Source organism: Mobula birostris, chromosome 21 (assembly GCF_030028105.1).
Source record: "Mobula birostris isolate sMobBir1 chromosome 21, sMobBir1.hap1, whole genome shotgun sequence".
Lineage (NCBI taxonomy): Eukaryota > Metazoa > Chordata > Chondrichthyes > Myliobatiformes > Myliobatidae > Mobula > Mobula birostris.
In genome coordinates this window covers 47,998,216-48,013,080 of record NC_092390.1, presented here as the reverse complement: position 1 = coordinate 48,013,080, position 14,865 = coordinate 47,998,216, and the positions used below count along the sequence as shown (strand labels likewise).

General features: G+C 38.6%; 1 protein-coding gene across 3 annotated transcripts in view; it reads left to right on the top strand.

Annotated features, from left to right (window-relative positions):
* dock1 (dedicator of cytokinesis 1) overlaps positions 1-14,865 on the top strand; it is a 555,786-nt gene that overhangs the window by 374,171 nt on the left and 166,750 nt on the right. For all 3 annotated transcript variants that reach the window (XM_072239408.1, XM_072239407.1, XM_072239409.1), the window contains one exon: positions 7,148-7,226. In XM_072239408.1, coding sequence (XP_072095509.1) covers positions 7,148-7,226 — 79 coding nt within the window. The remainder of the gene's footprint in view (positions 1-7,147; positions 7,227-14,865) is intronic.

The following is a 14,865-nucleotide window of genomic DNA, read 5'->3' as shown; positions in this document are numbered from 1 at the left end:
GGGCGAAAATCCCCCAAACAAGAATTGAAAGACTCGTAGCTGGCTACAGAAAGCGTTTACAAGCTGTGATACTTGCCAAAGGGGGTGTTACTAAGTACTGACCATGCAGGGTGCCCAAACCTTTGCTTCGGGCCCTTTTTCTTTTTTGTTATTTTGAAACTATAAAGGATGGAAATTAAAAAAGTAATCTTGCTTAAAATATTAAAGAAATGTGTCATCTTTAACTGTGCCTTTTGGAAATCAGGCCATCTTTTACTTGCTTAGCTATTCGCAGTCACAGAAATTTTGCCCAGGGTGCCCAAACTTTTGCATGCCACTGTATATGTACTTTGATAATAAATTTACTTTGAACTTTGGGTCAAAAGGACATATTACTGTGCTGTATCTCTAAATAAAATAAATAGCATCAGCCTGGCTGAGATGCTAATTAGATGGAAAAACTGACAGTAGCAAATGTGGAAGTAAGCATTTCCAGTTTTTACAAGTTCAGAGAATTAAATAAAGATTGTGACGCATGTTGATTTTGCTGGAAGTTAGGATGTCATAAACTAAAATGTCATTATAAGGTCCATCAAATCTTGATTGTGGTGCCAGAGTGAGGAGGGTGAGTGTTTCACAGTAACTGTGACAGTAAGCAATTGCAAGCTCTTTGAGCAATGTCTGTGTCTAATTTTTTTATGGAAACGAATGAAGACTTGAAGTTGACATCAGATTAGTGATTCTGTGTTGATAGTCTTGGCAAAATTAGCTGCACACTCTTTGGAGAAAGGCTAGAGTTGGAATAACTGCATCTTTTAGATTATTTTCAGTTTAGTCAGCATCTTCAAACGCTAGAAGTTACTGTTATTATCAGAGAAGTGATTCTGAATGCTAGTCAACTTTACAACCAAATATTACTTCCATTAAGCTCGGTAGATATTGTTCATTAGTTTAAAAACAAAATGTTAGCAGCACAGACTAGATCAGGCAGCATCGCAGTAAAAGAAATACAGCTAATGTTTCAGGTGAAAGACTAACCTTTCATTGATACAAGTAAACTTTGAAGTAAAAGTCTATATTAAAGAATTGAAACTGATATTGGGGTGTGCCACCCTTTGACATAGTTTTAACAAGCACAAAGATTCATACAGTGTCTAACTAATGTCAGCAATTTGTAAGCTTTGAACTTAGGATACTCAATTCTCCTGAGCAACAAACACAAAAGAAACGTTTTGATTTTCTCTCTCACTGGAGTTCCTTTTCTCCTCAAATTCATTCGATTAAGACTCGTGGTTGTTTCCTTGCTGCCTCAAAATATGATTATAATATAGCAGTATTCATTGCAATCATAAAGCTGGTGGATAGTGCATTATCCAAAAGGCGATTGCATGTTTTTATGGTGGTAGTTTCAAATTTCCTGAAGTTTGCTGTATCTCTAAATGTGTGTGTGTGTGTGTGAGTGAGAGAGAGAGGGAGATTGTTATTTAAGTTCAACTTAACGAGGAAGTTTATTTTTATGTCTTCTGATTTACGTAATGTGATAAATTGGCATTGTGGTTACATTACTGGATAATTAATCCAGAGACCTGGACTAACGATCCGTAGACATATGTTTGGGTCTCTCCATGACAGCTGGGGAATTTTATTTCAGTTAATTAATTAAGTAAATCTGGGATATAAAGTGAGTGTCAATAATGGTGACCATGAAGCTGCTGTTTTGTTGTTAAAATCCATATGGTACGTTAATAACCCTTCAGAAAGGAAAGCAACCATCCATACCTAGTCTGAACTATGTATCACTCTAGCTTCATGACAGACTGCTCAATTTAAGGGCATTTAGAGATAGACAGTTAATGCCTTGGTATTTCTGTATTTCACTTAGCAGTGTAAATGAGTTAAATAAATTAAATCCACACTGTTTTAGATGTCTTTGTTTCCTACATTATGCAATTTCTTCAGAAACAATGTGTATTTTGATCCTATACAGTACTCTGCAAAAGTCTATGTGTGTGTAAATATATATAGTGCCTAAGACTCTTGCATAGTACTGCAAGTTGTTTTTTATATCTTTTCCTGCAAGGGTTAGTTTTGATTTGATTTGTGGGAAAACATCCATCTCATCTTATTTGCCCTTAAAACAGCATTATTTGTGAGTCTTAATTTTTTTTTTAATATTGATAAACATTTCGTAGCTCCAGTACTGTGCCAATGTCTTCGGCACCTTAGCCATATATACATGTGCCTAAGACTTTTGCATGATACTTTATACAGTATAAATATTGTCTTTTAATTTAATATTAAGCATGAAAATATCTGATAATGTGTATAAAGTGGGAAATTTGCTAATTACTTTTACAGAAAGCCATTTAGTCCATGCCAAATTGTTATTTGGCCCAACCCATCAACCTGCACCTGCAGTGTAGCCCTCCATACCCCTCCTCTCCATATTCTTATCCACACTTCTCTCTGTGATATGGTGGGTTGGTAGGTTATTTAGATGCTGTAAATTGCCCCTGGTGTGGAGGTGAGAGGATAAATCTGGAGTAAGGGGGTGTTGATAAGAATGTGGGAAGAGTTAAAAAATTAGATTAATATGCAATTATTGTAAGTGAGTGGTTGATGATCAGTGCAGCCTTTGTGGGCTGAAGAGCATGCGTCTGTGCTACGTCACTTTCGGGTGGGTGTATCCCAGAAAAAAACAATATAAATGTTAAGAATCTCCTGTACCAAACTTGTTAGAAACATTGTAGTTATTATTTGTTCCCTGCAGCAGGTTCAGAAAAGCAACTCTTCTGATACTTAATGGAGTAATGCCTATGCAGCACTTTATCTGAGAGTAATTTTTATCTTAGGATAACTATCTTATTAAATCATTGGCTTTTTTCCAAATGATCAAATAACGGAATGGATATAATACTACTTTAAATAAAATCATTGAAAAACTTGTTCCATACTAGTGAATTATTTGCATTTAAAATGTAAACAGAGTATGTTGCAAATTCTCAGCAGGTTGGGTAGCATCTTTGGAGAGAGAAACAGTTGATGCTTCATGTCATTGACTCTTAATTATTGGGAAAGATAGAAAGTAGATAGGTTTAAACTTTGAAGAGAATGGAGTGAACAAAGTGTGTGTCAGTGACAGAGATCTAATGAGAAAAAGTGACACGGATTGGTATTAACTGGGGGAGTGCATTGTAAGCTTGTCAATGGTAGCTAACTTTCCTGGACTAAGGAAGGAGAGAAAAAAATTCTGGAACTGTACAGAAACTAGCCTGAAATATGAAATAAAGAACTATACTGGAAAAGCCCAGTACTTTTCATCTGTAAAGGGGGAAGACCTGAGTTACAGCATAACTAGGGATGAAAAGCAAAAATTCAGCTTTTACTGTGTTTGTGGAACATAGGCAGAAAATCCTGGAACCACTCAATCGACCAAGCAGCATGTGCAGATATAGAAATAGAGCAAGTCCCCCATCGTGAGAGGTTATTATTAAAAAAAATCATACAAACCCTCCCATCAATATCTCCAAACACCGTTCAACCCTTCAACACTACCAATGTTGTTTGGCTAGTTAATACATGTATTAAAAATGTTTATATTATGTTTCAAATTTTCCCAGATAACTTTGAACTAAAACTTGTTTCATAATGAAGTATGCTGAGCAGTTCTTTGCATAACTTTATTTTTATTCTATTATTATTAATTTTTGTTAAGAATGTCTTGAGCAAGAGTTTCAAGTTGAACTGAATGGTATGCTGCAAACTAAATACTCTTAAAAAGATATGGTAGCATACATTTTTTTGATTGTATTCTTAATGTAGATGTCAATGCCTGATGAGCAGGAAATGAGGAACTTAGCAAGGTCAGAGCATTTCCACTGAAAAGGTGGCAATGCGTAAGAAAAATCTATCATGATCTATGTTACAGCAGAATTTCAAAATGCCTTAAAGAGTAGTAATTTCCAATCAGAAGAAAGTTGTTCTCTTTTTTTTAAATAAGTAGGTGTTTCTCAGTTTCTAAGGAAAGAAAAGGGGTGATTGTGAATGAGAATTGAAAAGAATATTTAGAGGAATAATGAAGAGATGTTCAGGAAGAGATGCATTTGAACAAAAAGTAAGTACAAAATGGATGTGAGAAACAGCCATTTCAGATTGAGAATTGGTTGAGCCCGTTTTCACTAACCTTTAAGGCTGCTTATTCCCAGTCATATCTGTGAGACATTCTGTCTAATGTGATGTTAAGGTTGGGATTCACAATAGCCATAACCTGTTCTTACTCCATATCAGCAAGACCAAGAAGCTAACTATTGACTTCAGGAGAAGGAAACCAGAGGTCCATGAGCCAGTTCTTATCAGGGGATCAGAGGGGGACAGGATCAGCAACTTTAAATTCATTGGCGTTATCATTTTATCCTGGGCCCAGCATGCAAATGTAATTACAAAGAAAGCACAGGTGTGCCTCTACTTCCTTAGATGTTTGCAAAGATTCAGCATGGTATCTAAAACTGTGACAAACTTCTATAGATGTTTGGTGGCGGGTATATTGACTGGCTGCATTACAACCAATGCTCTTGAATGGAAAAGCCTACAAAAAATAGTAGATACAACTCAGTCCAACATGGGTAAAGTTATCCCCACCATTGAGCACGTCTACATGGTGTAGAAAAGCAGCATCTACCATCAATGATCCCCACCATCCAGGTCATGCTCTCTTTTCGCTGCTGACTCGCACCACCATGTTTGGGAACAGTTTTTTTCCCCTCCAACAATCAAGCTCTTGAACCAAAGGGAATAACTTCACTCAACTTCACTTGCCCGATCATTGAAATGTTCCCACAGCATATGGACTCACTTTCAAGGATGCTTCACCTCATGTCCTCAATATTTATTTATTTATTGTATTTGCACACGCCCAAGTTGGTGCGGAGATTCTGTTATGGTTACTATTCTATTATGAATTTATTGAGAATGCCCACAAGAAAATGAATCTCCAGGATGTATATGATGACATATATGTACTTTGATAATAAATTTACTTTGGACTTTGAACTTTACATCGGCTCCTTAAAAGTAATCTTACCTCCCTGAACAAGAAGATACAGCAGTACCTCCACTTCCTGAGATGATTGAGGCAAGCAAGGCTCCCATATCCCATCTTAACTGTGTTTTCTAGGAACACCATTGAGAGCATCCTGGCATGTTGCATCTCCATGCATCTCCATCTGGTATGGGAGCAGCCGAGCATTGGACCTGAAGTCCCTACAAAGGACTGTGAGAACAGCTGAGAGGATCATAGGCATCTCCCTACCATCCATCGGGGACACTTATCAGAAGCACTATATACACAGGGCCCTTACTATTATTAAGGATCCACCCGTCCACCCTGCATCCTCTTTGACTTTCTACACAACCTGCAGGAATTGTGGTGCACAGAATTAGACAAAATGTCCCAGTTATAGCCGAATAGTAAGTTATAAACACAAAATACTGCAAACAGCAGTTTGCTAGTATCTGTGGAAAGGGAACAGGTACTATATTAGGTTGAATGCCGGTCGTCAGATTTTACTCTTTTTTTTAAAGATTTTGTGTTTTTGTTTCCTTTAACTCTGCTCATAAAGCCAAGTTCCTTGAATGATGTGTTAACTTTCTTAACCTGTTCTATCTCCAAAGATTTCTGCATTTGTACCCCAAATTTTCAGTGCCGCACTGTTTAGAATTGTACAGATTATATAGTTTTTCATTCTTACCAAAAAGTGACATTCTGCACTTCTGTATGCTAAATCTCAACATTCCTGTGTCAATGCATTCCATTACTCTCAGTTCTCTCTACATTTTGTTTGTACTTTTAAGTTTTGAGTACATCACAATTTTTAATGTATATTGACACATGAATGCTTTACATCTGATGAATTTTCTAGTTATAAGATAGGAAATTGGATAAACAGTTCAAAAAAAGTAACTATATTTTGGAAAAGGTTATCCCAGTTGCAGAATTAACACCAGAAAAAGGTGCAGGTGGCTGAATACTATGTGTTGTCATTTCCATTAACAATTACTGCTCTCTGTAACCATGCATTAACAGATACTAACATTTTTTACAATATTTATGCTTTGGTGGGTTGATATTTCTTTTCCCCTTAAGGTTTTCTAAATTGGAGCTCGCAGTGTCAATAGCAGTTATTTAACCTCACGTATAACTGTAAAAGTTGGTGGCATTAGTTCCTGTTATGAAAGCATAGCTGCAGAAATACCTGGAACAGGGCATGCATGCAGCAAACTGGAGTAGGGGAATGCCAAATAAAAGAACTGCATAGCAGGAAATGTACTCAGTAATTTCATTTTCATGTTAAAAGCTTTCCACTGCATGAAATAAGTGTCTGTGTTTGGAAAGCACCTCAAATTTTAGCATCTTAAGCCTCTGACATCCAAGTCTCTGCCTTCCCAAGAGCTGAGGGAGTGGTTTCACTTTGGTAGTCAGCTTCCTGGGCTGATGCCTACTGTTAAATGTTCATGCTGAGTGTGTCATCAGAGACGCACATAACTCATTTTCTAACCTTTCCATGTGGTAATCTGCAGTCATAGTTGGGGAGGATGTAACACATGGAGCTACTGTGCAGGTGGCGTTGTCTTCCATTAGGGCAGGAGGTTACCATTCCTTAGTATTCTAAAGAAAAGCTTTCCATGTGTGGACTGCACAGCTGCAATTTTAAAAGTGTATCTCGATTCTGTCAGGATAAATGTTTTCATGAGCTACAAGAGAAAGGTCCTAATCATATACTTTCTAGCACAGAAAGCATGAAGAAACCTTCCTGGTCTTATACCTCTTCACGTTGTCCAGAAAGAAAAGTCATTCTTTTTTTTCTGATTTTGGGTATCAGTAAAATTCAACAAGCTTTCGAGGCATAGAGCCATGAAATTATACATCATGGCACCTTGGCTCATCAAACTCATGCTGACCATCATCAACTCAAATAAATTAATCCCACGCAAATCCTATTTCACAAAAAGGTTTCTGAAAAATAAAGTTTGGTTCTGCTCAATGAGATTAACACTGTGCTATATCTTTAATTAAATTGTCGATTTTAAAATGTACAACATTAAACTTTTGGGTCATTTTGTCATTGTTACATTTTGTGTGGTAATTCAGTATGTTTATTTTGTCTTTCAGAGTCTTTTTGCGAGCAATAAATCAGTATGCAGATATGTTGAACAAGAAATTTCTTGATCAAACAAACTTTGAACTACAGGTAAACAAACAAAAAAGAGTGACACCCCACATTACAGTGAAGGAAGGGGATTGTGTTCCAAGAATATGGGCTGTATAGTGATTTTCTGTAACCTGAAGCTATATTGTCTGTTCATGGATCCTGAGTTGAATTGGTTCTCAAATTTTTGGATAATGATTTGTGAATTCTGTAAGGACAAATTTTCAATACCAATTGGCCATAAAAAGGGAGTTGCCAGTACAGGTGTCCCCCCGCTTTTCGAATGTTCACTTTACGAAACCTCACTGTTACGAAAGACCTACATTAATTACCTGTTTTCACTAACAGAAGGTGTTTTCACTGTTACAAAAAAAGGCAGCGCGCGAAAAAAAGCAGCACGCGCCCCGAGCAGCCGCTCCTCCCCCGGATTCAGAACTGCATTCTAGCCGGCATTGCTAGGCGTGCTTCACGTGCCTGTGAGCAGCCGTTTGCAAGATGAGTTCGAAGGTATTGGAAAAGCCTAAAAGAGCTCGTAAGGGTGTTACACTTAGCATAAAACTAGACAGAATTAAGCGTTTCGATCGTGATGAACGAAGCAAGGACAAAGTGACTTTGGCTTGTGGAAGTTGTCGAGGATGATGTTGTCATCCCATGACCAAGAACTGATAGATGAAGAGCTGATGCAATTGGAAGAGGAAAGGATAACAATCGAAACTGAATGCAGTAGAGAATGGACCGAAAGTGAAGTCGTCCAAGAACTGAACATGAAGCAACTGCATGAGATTTTCGCTGCAATGATAAAGTACGACTTTAATTTCGAAAGGGTACGCCGGTTTAGGGCATATTTGCAAGATGGTTTGAGTGCTTTCAAAGAACTGTATGATAGAAAAATGCGCGAGGCTAAGCAGTCAAGCAAGCCTTCCACATTAGCCACAGCAGACAACGATCCTCGACCTTCGACATCAAGGCAGGCAGACATAGAAGAAGATGACCTGCCTGCCTTGATGGAAACAGATGACGGGATGACACCCCAGTGTCCCACCACCCTAACCCCCGGGTCGCAGACGGATACCGATTAGCGGAGAATGCAGCGGTAGCCAGGACGTACCCAGCACATCTTTAAGAAAAAAAAGCCGAAATAAACAAGCTGATTAATTAGGTGCCGCCCGGGACGTAAATGTCGGCCCAGATCAGAGGCAATGCAATCGGCAATCGCCTCTGATCTGGACCGATATTTACGTGCTGGGCGGCACCTAATTAATTAGCTTGTTTATTTCAGCTTTTTTCTTAAAGATGTGCTGGGTGCGTCCTGGCTACTGCTGCATTCTCCACGAATCGGTATCTGTTCGCGGCCCGGAGGTTGGGACCACTGGGGTGTCATCTCATCGTCGTCTGTTTCCATGAGGGCAGGGAAGTCATCTTCTTCTATGTCTGCCTGCCTCAATGTCGAAGGTCGAGGTTTGTCGTCTGCTGTGGCTGAGTGTGGAAGGCTTGAAAAACGACTGTGTGCTTGACTGCTAGCCTCGTGCATTTTTCTATCATAGAGTTCTTTGTAAGCACTCAAACCATCTTGCAAATATGCCCTAAACCGACGTACCCTTTCAAAATTAAAATTGTACTTTATCATTGCAGCGAAAATCTCATGCAGTTGCTTCACATTCAGTTCCTGGACGACTTCACTTTCGGTCCATTCGCTACTGCATTTGGTTTCGATTGTTATCCTTTCCTCTTCCAATTGCATCAGCTCTTCATCTATCAGTTCTTGGTCATGGGATGACAACATCACCTTCGTCAACTTCCACAAACCAAACTCACTTTGTCCTTGCTTCGTTCACCACGATCGAAATGCTTAATTCTGTCTAGTTTTATGCTAAGTGTAACACCCTTACGAGCTCTTTCAGGCTTTTCCGATACCTTAGAACTCATCTTGCAAACGGATGCTCAAAATAAATCGACGTAAAACACAGAGGCTCACAGGCACGTGTTTAACAATGCCAGCTAGAAAACAGTTCTGAATCCGGGGGAGGAGCAGCTGCTCGGGGCGTGCGCTGTTTTTTTTTTGCGCACTGCCTTTTATCGCACGCTGCCTTTTTCGTAACTGTGAAACACCTTCTGTTAGCGAACACGAGGAAATCTGCAGATGCTGGAAATTCAAGCCACACACATCAAAGTTGCTTGTGAACGCAGCAGGCCAGGCAGCATCTCTAGGAAGAGGTACAGTCGACGTTTCGGGCTGAGACCCTTCGTCAGGACTAACTGAAAGAAGAGATTTGAAAGTGGGAGGAGGAGGAGGAAATCCAAAATGATAGGAGAAGACAGGAGGCTCTGTCTGCCAAAGAAAGCAGGATCTCCCAGTGGCCACACATTTTAATTCCATGCCCCATTCCCATTCTGATATGTCTATCCACGGCCTCCTGAACTGTAAAAATGAAGCCACACTCAGATTGGAGGAGCAACACCTTAAATTCCGTCTGGGTAGCCTCCAGCCTGATGGCATAAACATTGACTTCTCAAACTTCCGCTAATGCTCCACCTCCCCCTCGTACCCCAACCATTATTTATTTACATAACACACATTCTTTTTCCCTCTCTCCCTTTTCTCCCTCTGTCCCTCTCACTATGCCCCTTGTCCATCTTCTGGGTACCTTCCCCCCCCCCTTTTCTTTCTCCCTGGGCCTCCTGTCCCATGATCCTCTCATATCCCTTTTGCCAATCAACTGTCCAGCTCTTGGCTCCATCCCTCCCCCTCCTGTCTTCCCCTATCATTTTGGATCTCTCCCTCCCCCTCCCACTTTCAAAGCTCTTACTAGCTCTTCTTTCAGTTAGTCCTGACGAAGGGTCTCGGCCTGAAACGTCGACTGTACCTCTTCCTAGAGATGCTGCCTGACCTGCTGCATTCACCAGCAATTTTGATGTGTGTTGCTTGAATTTCCAGCATCTGCAGAATTCCTCGTGTTCACATTAATTTTGTTCTGATATGTTTAAACCAGTGGTGGCCAACCTTTTACATTCCATGCGTCAATTTTTTCACGCACGAGTTCAGATGCGCCATACAATTCTTGTACCCCCATTCAAATCGTAAAAATATGTTATTATAGACATATTTAGCATTTTTACATGATATATTGATCTAATATAAAAACAAGATAAACGTTAGTTACCTTAATGAGACTTTTAACAAATATATTATGTCTTCTTTCGATTTCCTCCTTTTTCTTAATCACATATTCTTTCCATAACTCAGACCCAAGCACTAGCTTCAGTTTTCCTTCTATTTCAGTCTGATGTTGTGTTTTATAGTGGCTATTAAGATCATGTCTTCTATTATGTGAGAAAGTGTTTTCACAAACAATGCACAATGGTTTTCCTGACGGACCCGCTAAAAACAAGAACTCATTTTCCCACTGTTCATTGAATTCACACTTATTATCACTTTCTGCTTTTATTTTGCACTGTGATGGATAACTGAATGTAACAGCAAGACTTAATTTTCGAAAAAAGTACAAAACTGCAAATGTTCACAAAGGACGAACAATTCCAGCTTTGAATTGTATCATTTGAAACTTGGCCAGTTCATGGGGGTTTAATTTAGAAAGAAGGAAAAAAATAACAGAAATGCTATTTTTAAGTGACGTTTGTGACTGCTTGATATTCAGACTGCTTCATTGGCAACAAACTACTTTTAAAGTGTGGCCCTTTTTATTCAAACAAGTAGTATTAACATAAGACTTCACCATAAGACCATACGGCAGAGGACTATATTCGATCTGCAACTTCTTTGTCCATTTTCCTAATCTGTCTAAGTCCTTCTGTGGACTCCCGGCTTCCTCAACACTACTGGCCTCTCCACCAATGTTTGTGTCATCATGATCCATTTTCTTAGTACATTGATAGTTTTTCAAGTAATCATTTTTCAGAAAGACTCAAAAGTAAAATCTTTTTGTGTTCATCATGTTTAGAAAAGTGGTTTGACAGACACAGGAGTGTGATTCAAATAAGCAGTTGGATTAACTCTGCTCCCGCAAAATGGAAAATTTAAACTCTGAGAATATTGATTTACATATATCCTGCAAAATGCAGTGTCATTTCTTTAGGTACTATAATTTCAAAAACTGGTTTGTTAAATCATTTTTGCTGATTGTCTCATAACTTCTTCGTTCTCCCAATATGCAACTTCATCAAGAAATTTGGAAAAAATTCTAGCCCATGAAATATAACCCTTTTGCAAGTTTCAATTTATTGTAACTAAAGAATATGAAGAATTAACTATAAATTTCAGTAATTTTCAGATTATCTCTGTTGCTCATCAATAGTTGAAGAGATGAAGTTATTTCAAAAGCTTGAGCTTAGTATTTACTTGGAGAATATGGAGAACTTTATTGTAATGCAATGCCAAAGGCTAGTGTGTCTAAATTAATGCAAAGTTAACTATTTCACACTATTGTAGAAGTACAAATTTATTTTGGTACCAAAGTAGTCACAGACGGTATCATTGCTATCGTTAAAATTACTATGATTGCACTTTGCACATTCAGATGGAGATGTAACATAAAGATTTTACTCCTCATGTATGTGAGGGATGTAATAAATAAAGTCAATTCAATTTGTCAGTAACAGGTTGAAGTTAGAGTCATGGAATCATAAAGCAGAAAATTTGTTCGACCATGTGTAAGTTGAGTATTTTGCCCAGCTATGCTAATCCCATTTGCCTGTGTTAAGGCCACATTTTTACCTATTTAAATCTCCATCTAAATGCCTCTTAAATGTAACGTTGTATTTGATTCCATCAGCTCCTCTGGTATTGCCACCCAGATGTCATCAACTCCATGTGTAACCAGAATCAGGTTTATTATCACTGATATACATCTTGAAATTTATTGTTTTGTAGCAGCAGTACAGTGCAAATTACTAAAATTTACACAAAATAAACATTCTGGGTTCATCTTTAAAACCCCTTTCTATTACCTTAAACCTATGTGAAAAAGATTTTTACTGTCTACCCTTTCTATGTCACTCATAATATTATATTTCTGAGATGACCAAGAGCTTGGTCAAGGTTAAAGATTTTAAAGAGTATTTCAAAAGTGTAAAGAGAAGTCAAAACATGAAGGCCTTTTAAGTATGAAATTTCAGAGCTTAGAGCCGAGGCAATTGAATGTTTAACCAGTGGAAATTAACTGATTACAGTGGCATGCAAAAGTTTGGGCACCCCTGGTCAAAATTTCTGTTACTGTGAATAGCTAAGTGAGTAAAAGATAATCTGATTTCCAAAAGGCATGAAGTTAAAGATGACACATTTCTTTAATATTTTAAGCTAGATTACTTCTTTATTTCCACCTTTTACAGTTTCAAAATAACAAAAAAGGAAAAGGGCCTCTTCGAAGCAAAAGTTTGGGCACCCTGCATGGTCAGTACTTAGTAACACCCCCTTTGGCAAGTATCACAGCTTGTAAACACTCTCTGTAGCCAGCCAAGTGTCTTTCAATTCTTGTTTGGGGGACTTTCGCCCATTCTTCCTTGCAAAAGGCTTCTAGTTCTGTGAGGTTCTTGGGCCGTCTTGCATGCACTGCTGTTTTGAGGGCAATCCACAGATTTTCGATGATGTTTAGGTTGGGGGACTGTGAGGGTCATGGCAAAACCTTCAGCGTGCGCTTCTTGAGGTAGTCCATTGTGGATTTTGAGGTGTGCTTAGATTCATTATCCTGTTGTAGAAGCCATCCTCTTTTCATCTTTGGCTTTTTTACAGACGGTGTGATGTTTGCTTCCAGAATTTGCTGGTATTTAATTGAATTCATTCTTCCCTCTACCAGTAGATGGTCCCCGTGCCACTGGTTGCAACACAAGCCCAAAGCATGATCCATTCACCCCCGTGCTTAACAGTTGGAGAGGTGTTCTTTCCATGAAACTCTGCACCCTTTTTTCTCCAAACATACCTTTGCTCATTGCGGCCAAAAAGTTCTATTTTAACTTAATCAGTCCACAGGACTTGTTTCCAAAATGCATCAGGCTTGTTTAGATGTTCCTTTGCAAATTTCTGATGCTGAATTTTGTGGTGAGGATGCAGGAAAGGTTTTCTTCTGATGACTCTTCCATGAAGGTCATATTTGTGCGGGTGTTGCTACACAGTAGAACAGTGCACCACCACTCCAGAGTCTGCTAAATCTTCCTGAAGGTCTTTTGCAGTCAAACGGGGTTTTAATTTGCCTTTCTAGCAATCCCACGAACAGTTCTTCCAGACCTCAACTTGACCTCCACCGTTCCTGTTAACTGCTATTTCTTAATTACATTATGAACTGAGGAAACGGCTACCTGAAAACACTTCACTATCTTCCTATAGCCCTCTCCTGCTTTGTGGGCATCATTTATTTTAATTTTCAGAGTGCTAGGCAGCTGCTTAGAGGAGCCCAGGGCTGCTGATTTTTGGGACAAGGTTTGAGGAGTCAGGATATTTATAAAGTTTTGAAATTTGCATCACCTGGCCTTTCCTAACGATGACTGTGAACAAGCCATAACCCCAATAAGCTAATTAAGGTCTGAGACCTTGGTAAAAGTTATCTGAGAGCTGAAATCTCTTGGGGTGCCCAAACTTTTGCATGGTGCTCCTTTCCTTTTTTTCACTCTAAAATTGTACAAAACAAAAATAATACACTAATCTTGCTTAAAATGTTGAACAGAATGTTTCATTTTTAATGTTATAACTTCTGGAGATCAGTTCATCTTCTACTCACTTAACTATTCACAGTAACAGAAATTTTGACCGGGGTGCCCAAACTTTTGCATGCCACTGTATATTCAGAGAGGAGCACAAGTTTGAATTTGGAGAAATAGCAAATGTAGGTATGGCAATGTAGGGAGGACCAAAGCTAAAGAAGGAATAGAATACATGGATTTCAGTTTTAATTGGATGTTGAAGCACGGGAGTATTAGGTGTCTAGGTCTGGATAAAAGCTAGGCACAGACTTTAGTGTTCATGACTAAGTTGATGGAGAACAAAAGACAGAAGCTAGCCAGGTATGTATAAGATAACCAAAGATAGTAAAGGCATGGGTGAGGACTTCACCAGTACATAAGGCATGTGCTAAGTATTGAAGTATATATCAGCAGATTTAGTGATGATACAAAGATGAGATCCAATATCCTTCCATAGTGAAATATGATATTCATGTTGAATCCAAACTCGTTCATCTTTGGATATCTGAGAGAGAGAAATGGAATTAGTGTTTATGGAAAGGAGATTGTAACTGGGCCAAAGTTAATCTTCTCAATATTTACTTGGAGAATGTTATGCTTTTCTAGTATTGGATATTCTGGCAGTTTAATCGCATGGGAAGTATCAACAAGATGATTATGAGGTTTAGCTGGGTATTGACAAATTATGAATGGAAAGTTACAATAGGTTGTTTTGGTTGATAATTCCTTGGGCATCAATCCAGATGAGAAATAAGAGATGCTAAAAAGAGGTCCTGGGGATACTGTGGGAAGAGAAGCTGTTGTCAGTGTTTCTTTTAGCTTTGATAAATTAGATACAATTAAAAAGTTGCCTTCAGTTGCATCTAGCTAGATTACCATTGTAAGGAATTTGGAAAAATGGTAGTTATAGTCAGCTGTGTTAGTAGCAGGAAACAGATTAAGGACATTCAGAGACAGTTTAACTTTGTTATAAACAGACACATTGTCATTA